Genomic DNA, 16089 nt, shown 5'->3' with positions numbered 1-16089 from the left:
ACCTGGGTTATCAACGACCCCGGGTCAGGATGCTCACAAAAGGGCAGTTATCCAGAACAAGCATGGCGACCCTTTCTGTCTGGGGAGTCGGCTGTAAAACGGACATGTGCTGTGAAAGCAGTCTGCCTATTGTGGAGGACTGCTGGGTGTTGGCTGGAAACAGAAGACTGTACCACTCTCTCCCCCTCTCTCTCTCTCTCTCGCCCTCTCGCTCACACTGTAGCTTGTTAGCAGCGAGAAACCGCTCAGTGCAGAGCACACGGCGTCTTCTGGCCATTAAGAGCCGCAGTTGCCATGGAGACGCTGGTGCCGTCTCTGCGATCGCCGACACACAATCTGTCATACAGTGACATCATTGCCCTACAAGACAACGCAAAAGCCGGTCTAAGGTAGAATTGAGACCAAAATAGAACAGGTCTTTGTGTCCATGACGCCAGAAAACGCAACGCGCATTGAATTTTTTATTTGGACTTCAGATTGTTTCTTATGCCGACAGAGCCTTGCCTTATGCATTCAGCTTTTTCAGACCCTTTCATGGTCTTGACCTAGAAGGTGCAAGAAGTGATTGAATACCTCTGTTCTTCTCTGCGCTTGCTGGATTACAGGGTGCCCTTGAATTTCAAATGCGGTTTCTAACAGACCATCAAAGGTTCAACAAATCCTTTGCGTTCATCAGAAGAAGAAAAAAACACTGCGTCATTTTCCCCTAGCATACAAGAATTGTCCTTAAAAAATGAACCCATCTGGGAAAAACTGCTGGGAACTTCTTTTCTCTTTTAAGTCTCTTAAACCTGAAAGCCGGAGCAGTGTTTTACGTCAGCAGCCTTATCAAGAAACATGCCCATTTTAGTTTAAAAAAATATCAACCAACCATTTATCATTTCCTTTTATTTGCCAGGCAAAATATCAGGCACAACTGACCTCTGTGTAATGCAGGAGGAATATGCAAACGTTTCTCAGAATGCTCATGTAAGCGGGCACACATCCTTATTAATGCATCTTTTAAAGAGGTCTCATGGCCTAGATTGTGTTTTGAGAAGTCACTTGCGTTTAAAAGAGACTACTGCCGCAAGCTACAGTATGTGGCATCTTTAATCAAATATGTATAGAAAAAAGAAAATGAAATAGAAACTTTAAGAGGAATAATGGCACTGGAACATAAGGAACATGGACGTGTTGCTTTTCTGATTGCTGCTCAGATCAGGGCTCTGAGTGAACAGTAGCGAGCCCACAGTGTCTCCTTCTACAACAGGATGGCTGGTGTTAGAGGGAATACTGCAGTCCCAATTTCTTAGGCTGGTTATTAAATCTCGGTAACAAATTAATTGACAACATAGAAGAATATGACAAATTGTGAATTAAGCACAAAATCGTGAACAGGTTGTTGCAAACCCCTGGTCTTGCCATAGGTGAGAGCAAGAGTTCTCACGACCTGTGACGTGATAAGGCCGCTCCTGCTCGCTAGTCCCTGCAGTGACTAATGTAAGCACAGGTTGTGCAGCAGACAGTTCACTGCAGAAGAACTTCCAACGTGATCTGCAAGCAGAGTTGAGAAGTCCCTTTTATCGTTAAAAACAGTCTGGAAATCGAGAGCAATGATTCTGCTGGATTCAAAGAGATGTATTCACAAGCCTGCTTGTTTGCAATGTCACGTCGCGGGATGTTTTGTTGCCTCTGTCTTTTGATGGAAATGGGATGGAAACACAAGTTACTGTGGTGCATTTTACTTCCGCTGTGGTTTGAACTGCGCTCATCGGTGCTGATCCTTTCTAACCCCGAAATATGAAGATAGCGCTCCAGCCCCCCTTTAAGTCTTTGCTGATGAGCCGCCATGCCCTCTATGCAGCCGGAGAGGTGCGACTGACACTTCAGAAATGACCACCTGGGAGGGCTACGGTGTGGAGACAGGTGGCCTCATCTCTTGGCAACTCTCACAAGTCGGGGTGGGGTGGGGGGGAATAATCGGGAAGTCTCGAAGGAATTGCGTACCGATTTGGGATTCAGGAGACTGGAGCCTCGCTGGTGTTGGCCGTGGGCTGTAGCACAGAGGCGCTGGCAGACACTGAGACGGAGTAGAGCACACCTTCTTAGTAGATTAATTTTCTATGAATGTAGTGAGAGTTCCTTTTATCCTTTTTTTTAAAAAATTTAATATAGACATCAGTTTTGGGAGGCTCCGAGGTTGAAAGTGTTCCCCCGACAAAGCCGGCATGACAAATGTGTTCCATGCGCAACTGTGGCAGCTTTCAGATTTCGGATTTAACCTTACGTCATCGAGTATTTTCTGAACGATATTAATCATTTCAGCAGGGGCGGCTTTCCAGCGTGATCGGATTTAATAAGAGCTTTCAGCCAGTGTGATTTGTGCGGCGCAAACAAGCAGCTGGTTGTAACCAGCAGAGATTCTCCCCTCAGCAAAGAGCCAACAACCGCCTTTTGTTAGTGAAGACGCACTTTGGAGACCTAACCCCCTTGCGTTTTCCACAAATCTTCAAATTGCGCTGCACTACTTGTTTTTAACTACAGTTATGGTGACTCAATCCCTTAATTGCCCTGATTGCCTTTTTTCTTAGCACAAGGTTTATAGTGTCCTATTGGGCGATCTCTGAAGATATTTGCTCAAAACATACTTAAAAAAATAGTTTTAGCTATTATAAACCTTCATTTATTTTGTTTTTGGTAATTTCCGTATCTGAGCCACAGCAACTCATCACACTTACACAGCTGGGGGGGGACTGGTGTAACTGGGGTACAGTACCTCACTCAACTACAACAGTGGGGACTCAAACCCACAAGCCAGCAGTTCTGAGATCATAGACTTGCCCACCATGCTACGCTATGCTTCCTTTGTTAGTCGTAGTAAAAATGATACATGACTAATAATTATAATTTTTGTGCGCCTTCAATGTTTTCGTTTTGAAATTGCCAATAAGATGACATCATTTAATTGTCTGCCCATGGCGGAAATAGCTCTGTCCTGGCGATCTCTCCTGGGTGTCCCTGTGGCAGTGTCTCATGTTTCCCCCTCCCCCACCAGGAATCGGAGAAGATCATTGCAGAGCTCAATGAGACCTGGGAGGAGAAACTGAGGAAAACGGAAGCCATCCGGATGGAAAGGTCAGCTCACCTCGGCTGCAGCCGGGAGTCACGAGGCACTCAGGCAGGGGTGTCTGTCATGGGCGCTGTGAGAGGCTCTCTCCTGCTGGAAGTGTGCACTGCGCACGTGGAGCGAGAGCTCGCTGTCGCACTGTCATCTACCGCCAGTGAAAGTCACCAATCACAGGCTGCATCCCTTTACCTCAGCCAAGAATAATAATAAAGGCTGGCAGGAACGTGCTCCCTTTGCAAGAGATGTCCCGCCCCTTAAAAGATATTTTAGAAATTGTGTTTTTATTGCTTTTTTTATTGTCTGAAAATGTCTGAGGACCACATGGCTCATCAAAGAGTTTTGAGGGTGAATTGCAGTTTTCTTTTCATCTGCGTTTTAAAGCATTCGGGAGAGCTTGAAGTGCCTCTCAGAATAGAGCGTACAGTACAGCAGTGTTTCTGACGTTATTTCCAGGGCCAGAGGGGGAGAGAACCTGGGGGGTCTGTGTGCTGGTTATGTTTTCTCTTGCTTACCTTGTCTGCGCTGTTCCGATCCAGGGAGGCACTCCTGGCGGAGATGGGCGTGGCCATACGCGAGGATGGTGGGACACTGGGGGTCTTCTCGCCCAAAAAGGTAAAGCCGAGAGGTCCTTCGGACCCTTTGGGAAAGGCGGGTGGGTTCAGACAGCACCGCCAAGCTGCAGAATTCCAATTTCCTGCCTTTCCAAGCAGCTCCAGCCTTTTCCACCGGTCTGAAACCATCGACAGGAAATCCGAATGTAAAAATTTGTGTGTACTTTGTGACTTTAAACGTGGAAAGGCCAGGCCTGAATTTAAATGTAAGATTTTTGCTTTTTTTCTCGGCCTTCTACATCTTCACTTTCGTCATTTTTCTCTCCGTTTTGCCCCTTATTGTTTTCTGTGCTCTTTCTCTTATTTTCTTATAACCTTGAGTTCAGATTTGCCCTCAACGGCCATCTTCCTTGTTTGGTGAGGATTTTGATTCTTTTCCAACTAACAAGGTTCGTGGAAACATTGAATTCATGAGTTTTGCATGAGCGGCAGCAACAGACTTATTGTTCTGTATGAGTGTACATAGGAGCCTGCAGCGATATCTCAATTTGCTCCTTCACATAGGCCACCCTAAACTGAGGTTGTTAGTATAGCTTATAGTATGTGCAAAATGCTTATCGTTTATAATAAAATGGTGATGATGTTATCTTGTAGATTTTGGTAACATTGGGTTACTCTCATTGTACATTCAGGTGTAAGTGCAGTTACAACTTCAATAGCGTACAGCGCCACCTAGTGCTGTTTCTGTTCCTGGCAGGCAGTGTGTGCAATCTTAGTATCGCAGTGAAGTCCGCCCGTTACAGTAGGAGGGTATTATATACGAGTTGTACCGGAGTCTGTGAGCCCTGGCCTACTCGCGGCCAAGCTGATTAAGTGTGTAGAAAAGCAGCTTATCGAGAAAAAGGTCTGAGCAGGAAAGGGTGGATTAGTGCACCCTACATCTGCGATCTCTCCCTCTTCTGTTGAACCAAGCCCGAGAGACTCCAGAACAGATTAGCGATTGCAGTGATTGAAGGTGCTAAACTCACAGCACCAAATTCATTTCCACGTTGGCTGGCCCAGACTCCTCAGCTGCACTGTGGTTCACTTTCTGTATGACCCCAGTAAAAGGTAGTGAAATGCTGTAGTTAGATATAGTGTCCAGGCTCCATTTATTAGTGTAAATGGTGCTGTTTGTCAGAGCTGCAGTGGTTACAGCTGTGTTTTCTGTTGACACATGGCAAGCCCAGCTCGGAAACAGATGTGCGAGCACATGGAAACAAGTGCTTAATTTATCCAGCTCATGAATTCAATGACTTTTATTACTAACATTTCTCCTCCTTTTTTTTTCCATTCAACTCATTTCTTCCCCTTTGTGTTTGTCAACTGCGCCGTTTCACCTGTCCGTTCTTTCTCCTCTCGCTGTGCTGGCCACTTGTCTGTCGATCAGATTTTCTCAGAGAGGCCGTGTGATCTGTTCGCTGACTCTAATGGGGTATTTTCCCCTAAAAAGGTTTGTGCAAAATGCCATCAAAAAAAGAAAGGAGCCGTGTAGAGGTAGATCTGGTGATCTAGTACAAATAGCCGCCAAGATTAAACCTGGGATCAGGAGACCTGGAATCAGAAGATGTAGCATTTGAGATTGGTGGCTGAGTTTTGGACCTGAAAACCTAATAATTCAGTACAAGCAGTGTGCAGCATATTGTAGTCATGTACTGTAGCCACTTGGCTTCTTAAACCTCTCCAGCTAGAATGCAGACGTCACTGTCGGTCTTCTGATTCAGGATCGAATGAAAACCTGGTGTGTTCCAGTCTGATCTCACAGGAGTTTGGAATGCTCCGCGAGTAAAGAATAGCTCTGCTGAGTGTATGTTTGTCCTTGTGCATAGAGGAGCGTATCGTGTAGAGATTTATTTTTTCTTTTTTTCTTTGCGTCTTAACAAAACTGTGCTGAGCGTGTCTGTGGGGTTTGTCTCCTTGTTTTTTACAGACGCCGCACCTGGTTAACTTGAATGAAGACCCTCTGATGTCTGAATGCCTGCTTTATTATATCAAAGATGGAATTACAAGGTAAAAAGATTCAGGACGGGTTAAACAACAATGCTGAATCTCTGACCTAATTCAGTGATCCCTTCTGAGGCTTGAACGATTTTCATTTCATTCACTTGCTGGTAATTGCATTGGTAGCAAAATAGGAATGTGCAGTTCAGAGTAGTGGCAACACTTGTGGGTGTTTTGCGTCATCTGTAGTTTGTTTTTCAGAGCTGGAGAGGTCACCCAGTAATGCTTTTGCTAGCCGGTTAGGAAACATACTTGTCTGCCGCTGATACCCCATGTTTGTTTTCATATTTGTCTTTCAGAAACTACATGGTATTAACCAAGTGCAATATCCCATTGCTTTAAAAAAAAACATTAGCCCCTTATAATTGAGTTTTTTCTTAATGAAGATGGCATAATTAGCTTTTGCAGATTTCTCTCGTTACCCTGAAATGTATCGTATTTTAACTAGGTAATGGGTAACTACCATCTAAAGCCTGGTGTCTAATCCTGGAAGCACTCTCAGAGTTTCTTAAACACTACCAGAGAAATTAACCTCAAAAAAGCTTGGTTTGTCTTTAATTAAAAATAATAAGGCAGCAGAAGGAACAAAAGTACTACCCTCTTTGTAAAAAAAAGTCATCTTTGTAAAAAAAAAAATCTCTCTTGCTCTTTCAGGGTCGGCCAGGCAGATGCAGAGAGACGTCAGGACATTGTCCTGAGTGGCGCCCACATCAAAGAGGAGCACTGCATCTTCCGGAGCGAGCGGAATTCGAATGGGGATGGTGAGGCCACATTTCTGCCTTCCCCACTTCATGATGGAGCCCGTGACGGTGGCCCTTTGGTGCATCTCATTAAAGCCACTCAGAGCTGCTGAACTCGCAGCCTCATGGGCAGAGCTGGAGCCCTGAGTCCGTCAGACATTCTGTTCACCTGCAGCAAGAGCTCAGGTTCAAGTCCAAGGGATCTCTGGGTTTGACCCCAGTGGACACCCCACACACCAGTGTCCTAATTGTACCTGATGATCTGCTTACGCATACCCTCTGCGGTCTTTTTCTGCTCCAGTGATTGTGCTGCTGGAGCCCTGCGAGGGGTCGGAGACCTATGTCAACGGGAAGCGAGTCAGTTCGGCAGTGCAGTTGCGCTCAGGTACGTTGTTAAGAGTCCCGTTGCTTCGGCAGGTGCTGGAGAGGCTCCTCCGTTCTAAAGTGGGGGAATTTTGCTAGTGGCAGAGTGCAGCCATTCCCAGCGACAAGCTGCAGGCTCGAAAGGAGGATTGTGAAGGTTACCGACTATTCCTGATCTCTGATGGCATTCAGAACGCGCAGAGAAAGCTCAAACAACCGAGCTGGTTGGCTGCAGGCAGATTTTGATTTGGGTGGCAAATCAAATGTTAAATCTAAATTAAATCATGCGGGTGATTGTCCTGAGGCTGGTCCAGTAATAACTTGGCTTATCTCGACATCGGAAGGGCTTCCCTCAAGTCTGAATGACCAGCCTATTCGAGACTTGAGTGTCCAAGCCTTTGTGTCCGTTACCAACGTAGCATCCTTGAGATCCGGATAGACTGTTCTTGTTGGGTTTTTCAGCACTGCAGGGTGTCTCCTTCCCCCCAGTGGAGAGTATCGTATAAAGCGCTAACCCCATCTACCTGTTTGTCCTGTTAGGTAACCGGATCATCATGGGAAAGAACCATGTGTTCCGGTTCAACCACCCGGAGCAGGCGCGTGCCGAGAGGGAGAAGACTCCGTCCGCCGAGACGCCCTCGGAGCCCGTGGACTGGACCTTCGCCCAGAGGGAGCTGCTGGAGAAGCAGGGCATCGACATGAAGCAGGAGATGGAGAAAAGGTACAGGAGCCTTGTCCTGGCAGGATTTCTGGGAGGGACTCAATGGGTCCATCCATCCCCCTGTTGTCTAACTTTATTAAATATGGCCAATTATCCAAGCAACAAGCTTTCAAAGAAAGATCAGTAGCATCTGATGAAATACGAGCCATTTTAGGGTCACGTGCTGTTACAATAAAGTTGTTTCCAGAGTAAAATGTCTGCAGAAATAGTAAGAGTATAACAGGTACATTTGAGGAGAAGGCCATTAGATCTCGCCTTGTTCAGTCTTGCTCAGTTGGTTGGTAATAGTTTATTAAGCTAAGGATTCCTTCCAGATGTGTCTGTGGCTGGGCAACATGTTCCAGACCCCCCGATGCGCAGAAGTGCCTCCTGTTTTATAGTCCAAGTTGCACACCCTCTTACTTTTCATTTGTGATCTCTTGTCCTTGCTTGCTTTTCACTCCTGAAGCAGTCCAGTCTGAGTGTTATTCAGAATGTTAAGCACCTGTGTCAAATCCTCTTATAGTCTTCTGTATTCATGACTAAAGAAATTGAGCTCCTTTTCATGGGTACTTTGTAGTACCAGGTACACCTCACCCATTTTCAAGATGTTCGGAAATGAAGCTGAACAAAACTGAAAGTATTTAACCCTACCAAAAAGTATATTTTTGTATAATTACTGTTGATCTTTGTGTAATCATTCACTTATAAAATCCTCTGAATTCTCCTGTCTCTTTTAAGAAGTTATTTCTCACAGTATCTGAATGCTAAGTGCTAATTTTTCTTTTTTTTGTCAATCGCAGTTCTGCTATGTAGAAAACTGCATGAATTTTAAAGCAAAAAAAATGCACAGACATCATCAATGCTTTTGTTTTCTCAGACTTACGGAAATGGAGATCCTGTACAAAAAAGAGAAAGAAGAAGCAGATCAGCTGCTTGAACAGCAGAGATTGGTAAGTGTACACCTGCTATTTATATTCACTTTAGAAAAATGGAAGTGGTGTGCCTGTTTTTTTAAGATGGTCCTAAAGGTTTGAAATTGTAACTTTATAGCTCATATCTTGTGCAATCTGTGATAGCTAATCAACGTGTGTGTCTCTGCTTCAGTGCAGGGAATAAAAAAATGAACACAGATTTAAGGTTCAAATATAACCTCAATTACCCATTGACTTTTCTTTTAAAAACATCATGTGATGAAGCACAAATCTTCTTTTAGAGTCACCTGCTTTATTCTTCTCTAAGAATTAAGTCCCTGATCATTCTACCATGAAAACTGTTTTCCTCATTTTGGAGGAAGATGTCTTTTTTTTAAAGTTGTCAACCAGTTGGGAGTTGTTGTTTTGTGATGCTTGCTCTGATAAACATTTGATCACTAATTCTGCACTCTGGCTCTTGTCATGGACTGGTCTGTAAACTCCTGACACTCCTTTTGTGATCAAGTGCATGTTTCAATTCCTGTCTTCTTGCATGGGAATCTGTACTGAAAGGACTGAAACGCACAGAAGACAGGCAGCTGTGTTTTCTCTGCCTCTGTCAGTGTTGGTTTGCCTTCAGTTTATAGTTTGTTGTGTTTTAGAAAGAATCTGAAATCCTGATCCATTTTTCCTGATCTTTCTCCTCAGATTTATATTGAACTTTGCAAATGAGAGGCTGAGAAAGTATTGATTTTTATTTGTACAGCGAATACAGGTTTACTATACAGTATATATATTGTGTATTTAACATTGCAAGTTTCATTACAAAATGATAAACCCAATAAGGAAATTAACTATGTGCTCAGCTACTTGATTTAATTAGACTGACTCCTTGTTTGACTTACAGATACTCATTGAGATTCTGTTTTCTTTTAAACACCACTGTTTGGCTTTAGTTAATATTTCAGTTAAGCTGCATAATATTCAGTTCTGTTCATCCTTACGACTGTATATCTTTTTATCTCCAGTATGCTATTTTTGCTTGGTTTTTTTATATCTAATACCAATCATTGTACTATCGTTGTGCGTTTGTTTAACAGTTTCATTAATAAGTAGAGATTCTTTAGAATACATACAGACTAAATGTTGTTGAGCTGGTCAGCATTTAGGAAGTACTTGGCTTCGGTATTTTGTGTTTTACTTTTTCATTCTGTTTTACTTTCTCGGGATGTTTTAGCTCCACAATGCAGTTGGCTATGAAAGCAATGCATTGGAATGCCGAGAGGCTTAAAATAGATCACCTTTGTTTCAAGCCTAGTGACAATGTGGTTTCTCATTGTTTTAGTCTCTTGACTTAGTTTTTCATTTTTGTGTAACACGTAACGTGAGTGTGATATCAGAGGAAGAGGGCTATGCTGTTGAAATGGTTATGAAGAAGTGGGCTGTGAAGTTTCTAAACATTTTGTGTACTGAGTTAAGTTACACTCATGACCTTTCCGTAACTATCTGGTCACCCGTTTTTTCATTGTTGTTTTTTCTAAATTTTATATTCTATGTGCTGTGTGCATTTTTGATAAGAATGAGAAACTGCATTATCTCTGAAGTAATGTTCACCTTAGCGACAGTCTTAACCAGCTTCCTAACCACTTTTCAGACTGTCTTCTGGCTGTTGTTAACCCTGTGTATAGTGCTCTTGTGCTACTAACCTGCTCCTAACACTAGCTGAGTCTAAACCACTCGTGTCTTCTTCCTGCCATGGACTTCAAATGGGGAAGGCGTCCACCTTTCTGCATGTTTTTGTAGCATGTTTTGGGGGTGCAGCTTTAAAAAAAAAAACATTAAGAGGAGGATAAACTTAAAAAAAAATCAAAGGATTTTTTTCCTGTTTCATTTTTCACCTGAACTTTTTATTATTTCAAATCGTCAAGGTCATGCTTCGCTTTTACTTTTTGCCCAGAATATGCAAAACAAGGGACCACAATGTTTCAGTTATGAATGTTAATTAATATTAATTATGGTTATAGATATACCACTTATTTTTCACAAAGGTGTACCCTGCCCTTTGTCCTTGAAAGAATGACCTTAAGTATTCATAACTAGAAGGAACGAGCTGAAGATAGTTTGTTTTTCTGGTCTGCTATGTTTCCTGAGGAAAATTAAAAAAATTAGTCAAATAATGTGATTGACTCAGGAAATGAAAATGTCAGACACTTTTAATTTTACAATTTTAATTCTGTTTTACTGAAATGATGAATAAATTGCCACCCAAAAAAAGTCTGAGCCCTGGACATGGTACTCTATGTCAAAATTGTTCATTTTATCCGTAATGCATTAGTGGTTCCTGTCTTGCATATGTTCTTGATTTGATTTTTCAAGCCATTTTTGACGTTTTTGGTTTCCCATTGTAATTTTTCTTTTTTTGTTGGGGCATTTTTTTGGGGGTTTTCCTTTCTGTTGTTTTTTTAAGGACGGAGATTCTGATAGTGGGGATGATTCAGACAAGAGGTCTTGCGAAGAGAGCTGGAGACTAATAACCTCCCTGAGGGAGAAGCTGCCTCCCAGCAAGCTGCAAACCATTGTCAAAAAGTGTGGACTCCCCAGCAGCGGCAAAAAGCGCGAGCCCGTTAAAATGTACCAGATCCCCCAGCGCAGGCGCATCACCAAGGACTCCAAGTGGGTCACCATCTCGGATCTCAAGATCCAGGCCGTGAAGGAGATCTGCTACGAGGTGGCCCTCAATGACTTCCGCCACTGCAGGCAGGAGATCGAAGCCCTGGCCATCGTGAAGATGAAGGAGCTCTGCAGCATGTATGGGAAGAAAGACCCCAACGAGCGCGACTCCTGGCGCGCCGTGGCCCGCGACGTGTGGGATACCGTGGGCGTGGGGGACGAGCGGATCGAGGACGTCATGGCCAACGGCCGGGGGGGGGTGACCGACGTCGACGACCTCAGGGTCCACATCGACAAGCTGGAGGACATCCTGCAGGAGGTGAAGAAGCAGAACAACATGAAGGACGAAGAAATCCGGGCCCTGAGGAACAAGATGCTGAAGATGGAGCGGGTCCTGCCCATGATCGGCGCCCAGGAGCAGCCCCAGGAGCGGCCGCCCCCCTCCGCCGCCAGCGCCAGCGCCAGCACGGCGCGCCTCAACGAGCAGAACCAGGAGCGCCGCGGCCGGGGCGAGGAGGGGGAGGAGGAGGAGGAGGGGGAGGAGGAGGAGCGCGTGTCCCAGCTCATGGGGGACGACCCCTCCTTCCGCCGCGGGCGGATGCGCTGGATGAGGCAGGAGCAGGTGCGCCTCAAGAACCTGCAGCAGCAGGAGATCTCCAAGCAGCTGCGCCGGCAGAGCGGGCCGCACCGGTTCATCCCGCCGGAGGACCGCAAGCTCCGCTTCCCCTTCAAGAGCAACCCCAAGCACCGCAGCTCCTGGAGCCCCGGCACGCACATCATCATCACCGACGAGGAGGTCATCGAGCTCAAGGTGCCCAAGGAGCCCGCGCCGGAGGAGGAGGCGAGGGAGCAGGCCCCGAACGGCGCCCCCCACCCGGGCTCCGCTCCGCACGGGAGGGCGAAGGAGCCGGGTGCGGGCCAGGGGCACAGGCCCGGCTACAAGAGCCCGCAGCCGCCGGGCCGGTGGCGTAGCAATTCCCTGAACGGCGGCCAGCCGCGCGGCCTGCACCGCCAAGCGTCCGGCTCCGCGGAGTCCCTGCAGTCCGAGGGGCTCCAGACGCCGCCTCTCCCGGCTTTCCCGCAGCCCCGCTACTATCAGCCCCCGCCGCCGCCGCGGCCTCTGCCCTGCTATTACGCCGGCCCTTACGGAGACGCGGGTCTCGGGGGGCCGCGGCACTGCGCTCAGACTGACAGGCCCGGCCCTTACAGCAGCTTCACTGCGCCCCCCCGCATGCGCCGGCAGCTGTCCGCGCCCAACCTCAAGGCGGGCCGGGAAACGACGGTGTGACCGCGCGGGCAGGGCGGGCCCCGCCAGGCAGCGCCGCTTCCCTCTCGGACTCCACTGCCGCGACTTCTGCCTTGCACTTGAGCGGCGCGTGACTGTCGATGGTCGGTGCGGATTTGAACTTTGCATTTAAGAAGCACAATTTGCTTGCTAGCGCAGCCTAAACCTCATCTTCCCATCGGTTCTGCTAACGCTGACGGTGTTCGTAACTTCAGAGATCATGTGGAATGTCAGCTTTTTAAATTGGGTTCTTTCTGAAAACAGCATCTTCCAGATCTATGGCGCTCATAGCTTTTAGACCTGATGGTGAAAACATATTTGTACACATGCGTTGAGGAAGCACACTTGTCCCATGCAGACCCAATCCCAGTGTAAGTTGAATTTCTATGCATGCTGAACTGATCAAACGGAAAGGCTTCATTCATTTATTTCTCAAATTAATTTGTCAGTACCAAGATATATGTTTAAGGCTCCACATTTCCTTTTGAGACGTGAAGTTTAGGGGAGTGGAAAAGAACAGCTGTGGTATACAAGTGTTCATTTAATGGGCACCCCACCTGCTGGTTATCAGCTGAGCTCTTGGTTGTATAATTGAGTACTTAATTGACCTAATAATAGCAAATGAATCTGCACTCTTTAATTGGTCTCCACTCCTAAATGAAGTGGAGGTTACGTTTTCACTACAGGTCTTTGTTTCATAAGTAACTTCATACAGTAAGTTCTCCAACCTTTGATTAGAGGAAACGTTCCTCTCGAGGAGCTTGTTACTTGAATTAAGGATTTCATGAAGTAAAGAGCTGAGCTGAGTAAAGGCCAGTGGGTGGGGATCCCCAGAACCGGGTTTGGCGACCCCGGTTCTAACAGGCAGGAGGATGTATTCAATTTGAGAGACAGTCAGTGCCTCAGGCATTCGCCACAATCTGGTATTTTCTGAAGGAAATAGATGTCTTGAAGTAATCGGACATTTTGTTTTCCAAATGTGGCTGTCTGGATTAGGGTTTAAAATAGAAATGAAAGCATACGAAACCTCGCACAAATACTCGGATTGGCTTCTGTATGTTGTCAAAAGGTCGGAGGGAAAGTGCCCAAGTGCCAGAGAGGGCTGGGAGATCCTGTTGGGGAGCCTGGGTCAGTGCAGAACGGGCAGTTTTCAGGTGCTGATTGGACTTTAACATAATTCTGCACTCATGAGGTTGGATTGGGGAGCTGTGTGAATGAATGTGCTGAATGAGCCGAGGTTAGGTCATCACCGCAAAGTAGAAACGAAGAAGAGAAAACAACGTCCCACTTCTTCAGCTGGATAAAGGCACTTGAAAAGAGGCTCGAGTCAATTTATTTTCTGTTCTTTTTCTTTCTTATACTTTTCAGTGTGGTATTTTGCAATTATGTTCAGCTGGAATATTAAAATATTAGGCATCTAACAGCAGGGATGCTCCCTGTCTGGTGCGCGTCCTGTCAGTTTCAGTGAGTGCCTCAGGAATGTTGAGAACTCCATTGAAATCATTTTACATATAGTCCGATTCCTGTCAAAGCAATCCCATAGTGCTCTGCAAGACCTTGATAAAAAAACAAGCAGCATCAAAAACTCCAAACAATAAAAAGCCACAACCAAAAGCCCTGCTGTTGAGTTTTAAAGGGGCTGACTGTGTCGCTGTCTCTGTTGCCTTTTTGTAAGATCTTTCCACTCTCTGGGTGCCAAAAGATCACCTCTTAGTTTAGGACCTTGCTGGAGTCCAGAGTCCACAACATGGAGGAGTATATAGGAAAAGATGATTGTGGATGTAGTCTGGTTCTGATCCATTCAGAACCTTAAGCATTGAGAAGCAGAATTTTAAACCTGCTTCTTGGGTGGGGATGCTAAGTGTGGAATGAGAATAATCACAAGATTTTGTTTAAGTTCGAAATTCTGGCCACTGACTTTTAAAGATGTTGCAGCTTATTAGGGTCAGTTTTTAGCTGCCAACGAGTAAGGCGATGTAGTAATCAATAGAAGAAAATACAGAAGCCTGTCCTCGCCTCTGAGCTACCCTCCAGGAGAGATGAGCGATGTTGCACGAGTCGCCAAGGAACATTAGGGGCAGCAAATGATAAATAAGATGCTGACTAAAAACAACCTGATGACCGGCGATAGGACAAAAACTGGAAAAAAAATTCAGCTTATTACTATGGAGAAATTCTGGAAGAACCGAACATTGTATTAATAAGAATTTATACCGGGCCTTTGCTGTGTTGCAGGCCACAAACGCGGACGCATCGTGTGAAAATGTAAATTATTTTCGAAATGGTTCTTCCCCGGTGTGCACGAGTCTGTGAGAAGTGGTCTGTTCTGCGACCCTTGGTCTGCCTTTTTAGTTTTTGTTGGTTGTGGATTTTGGAAACCCAAGATCCTGAGCCAAACAGCTGTTGGCTTAGTGGAGGTGAACACTGAGATCAAGAATAGGAGGTTGCACAGAAAGCTGTTCAGTGAGTCACGAGTTTAGGGGGCCGTAATTAGTCTGTGCGTCTTCCGCAGGTGAGAAAATGATACACGGTGATAATGGAGCCTTGGATCTCTGTGAAGTGTGTTTGGAGTACCTGAGTAAGGCTTCTTCTGCTTGTGACTGATTGCTTGTGTCTGGGCACTCAGTTGAGGCCTTTGTCATTGAAGGATTCAAAAGCTGGCCCTCTGGCCTAATTTGACACCTTTGTTGTGTTTGCTCCTGCATCACTTTGCCAAAGCCTTTGAGAAACCTGGAAGAGCTCAGCTCTCCAGATCGAGAAGGCCTGCAGTTGCCAGGGCGACAGTAGCTGTGGTCCCATACAGTGTGATAACACTGCCAGGGCTCTCTGAACCTCGGCTCAGATATGACTCCAGTTCGGCTGTCTAGGAATCTGTCGTCCCAGATAGCCGATAAAGTGAAACTTTCCAGGAAAGGACACTGAGCATGAGGTTGCCATAGTTACTAGGCAGCCATTCTAAAAACTCCAAAAAAAGGAAGATTGTATGTACTTCTTAAAAGTTTTTATTAGTTTTAAAGCTTCTCTAATTCATTACATCTAAGCCTTTCATTACAACTAAGCCTGTTTTACTAATTTTTCTCAGAACTATAACAACTCATTTCTTTATCCTGCCAAATTGTACGTCTGTTTGATTTGAGAGAAGATTTGAACATTAGGTGTTGCCAGGTCTCCTATGTGCCTTCAGTCTTGAACCAGAATGTTTTAAGCATTTTTTAAGCTAAAGAGTTCCGTTTAGAATTTTGTATGAGGAGTGGTCCTTAATGCATTTTTGGCGCTTATATTTTTATATTGCTTAAAAGTATTATTGGAGCTAAAAGCAAAGGATTTCATGTCAGTGTCGTATTTTTATTGATCTACACGATGTGAATTCAAGGCAGAGAGATTCAATTTTAATATTTGCACCAGTGTTCAGTGCCATTTGCAAACCAAATAGCAATAACCCATTTGAAGTTCATGCCCACCTGTGCCTTTCAGATAATTTATCTTATTGGTTCTTTATCATGCAAAATGCTTATTCTAGCACCTATCTGCATGCATTTTCAATTTGTTTCCTACTATCTACTATGCCTTTAATATACCTCTACTACTCAAGCATACTGTTATTTTCCCATATACTATATGTTATGGTGCTAACAGCTTAACCAAGCGCAGTTTGAAACCCTCTGTATAAAATCAGATATAGGCAATGTTCATGTTTTTTTTATATGTATGTGAAGA

The 16089-nt window shown here is 45.1% G+C and overlaps 1 protein-coding gene across 12 annotated transcripts in view; it reads left to right on the top strand.

Moving 5' to 3' along the window:
* Positions 1–16089, top strand: part of kif1b (kinesin family member 1B) — a 93002-nt gene that overhangs the window by 42510 nt on the left and 34403 nt on the right. For all 12 annotated transcript variants that reach the window (XM_088617027.1, XM_088617028.1, XM_088617032.1 and 9 more), the window contains 7 exons: positions 3038–3117; positions 3646–3721; positions 5630–5709; positions 6355–6461; positions 6742–6825; positions 7344–7524; positions 8384–8456. In XM_088617027.1, coding sequence (XP_088473153.1) covers positions 3038–3117; positions 3646–3721; positions 5630–5709; positions 6355–6461; positions 6742–6825; positions 7344–7524; positions 8384–8456 — 681 coding nt within the window. The remainder of the gene's footprint in view (positions 1–3037; positions 3118–3645; positions 3722–5629; positions 5710–6354; positions 6462–6741; positions 6826–7343; positions 7525–8383; positions 8457–16089) is intronic.

The sequence above is a fragment of the Lepisosteus platostomus genome, chromosome 23 (assembly GCF_059453375.1).
Source record: "Lepisosteus platostomus isolate fLepPlt1 chromosome 23, fLepPlt1.hap1, whole genome shotgun sequence".
Classification (NCBI taxonomy): Eukaryota; Metazoa; Chordata; class Actinopteri; order Semionotiformes; family Lepisosteidae; genus Lepisosteus; species Lepisosteus platostomus.
This window is presented reverse-complemented; position numbering and strand designations above follow the sequence as displayed.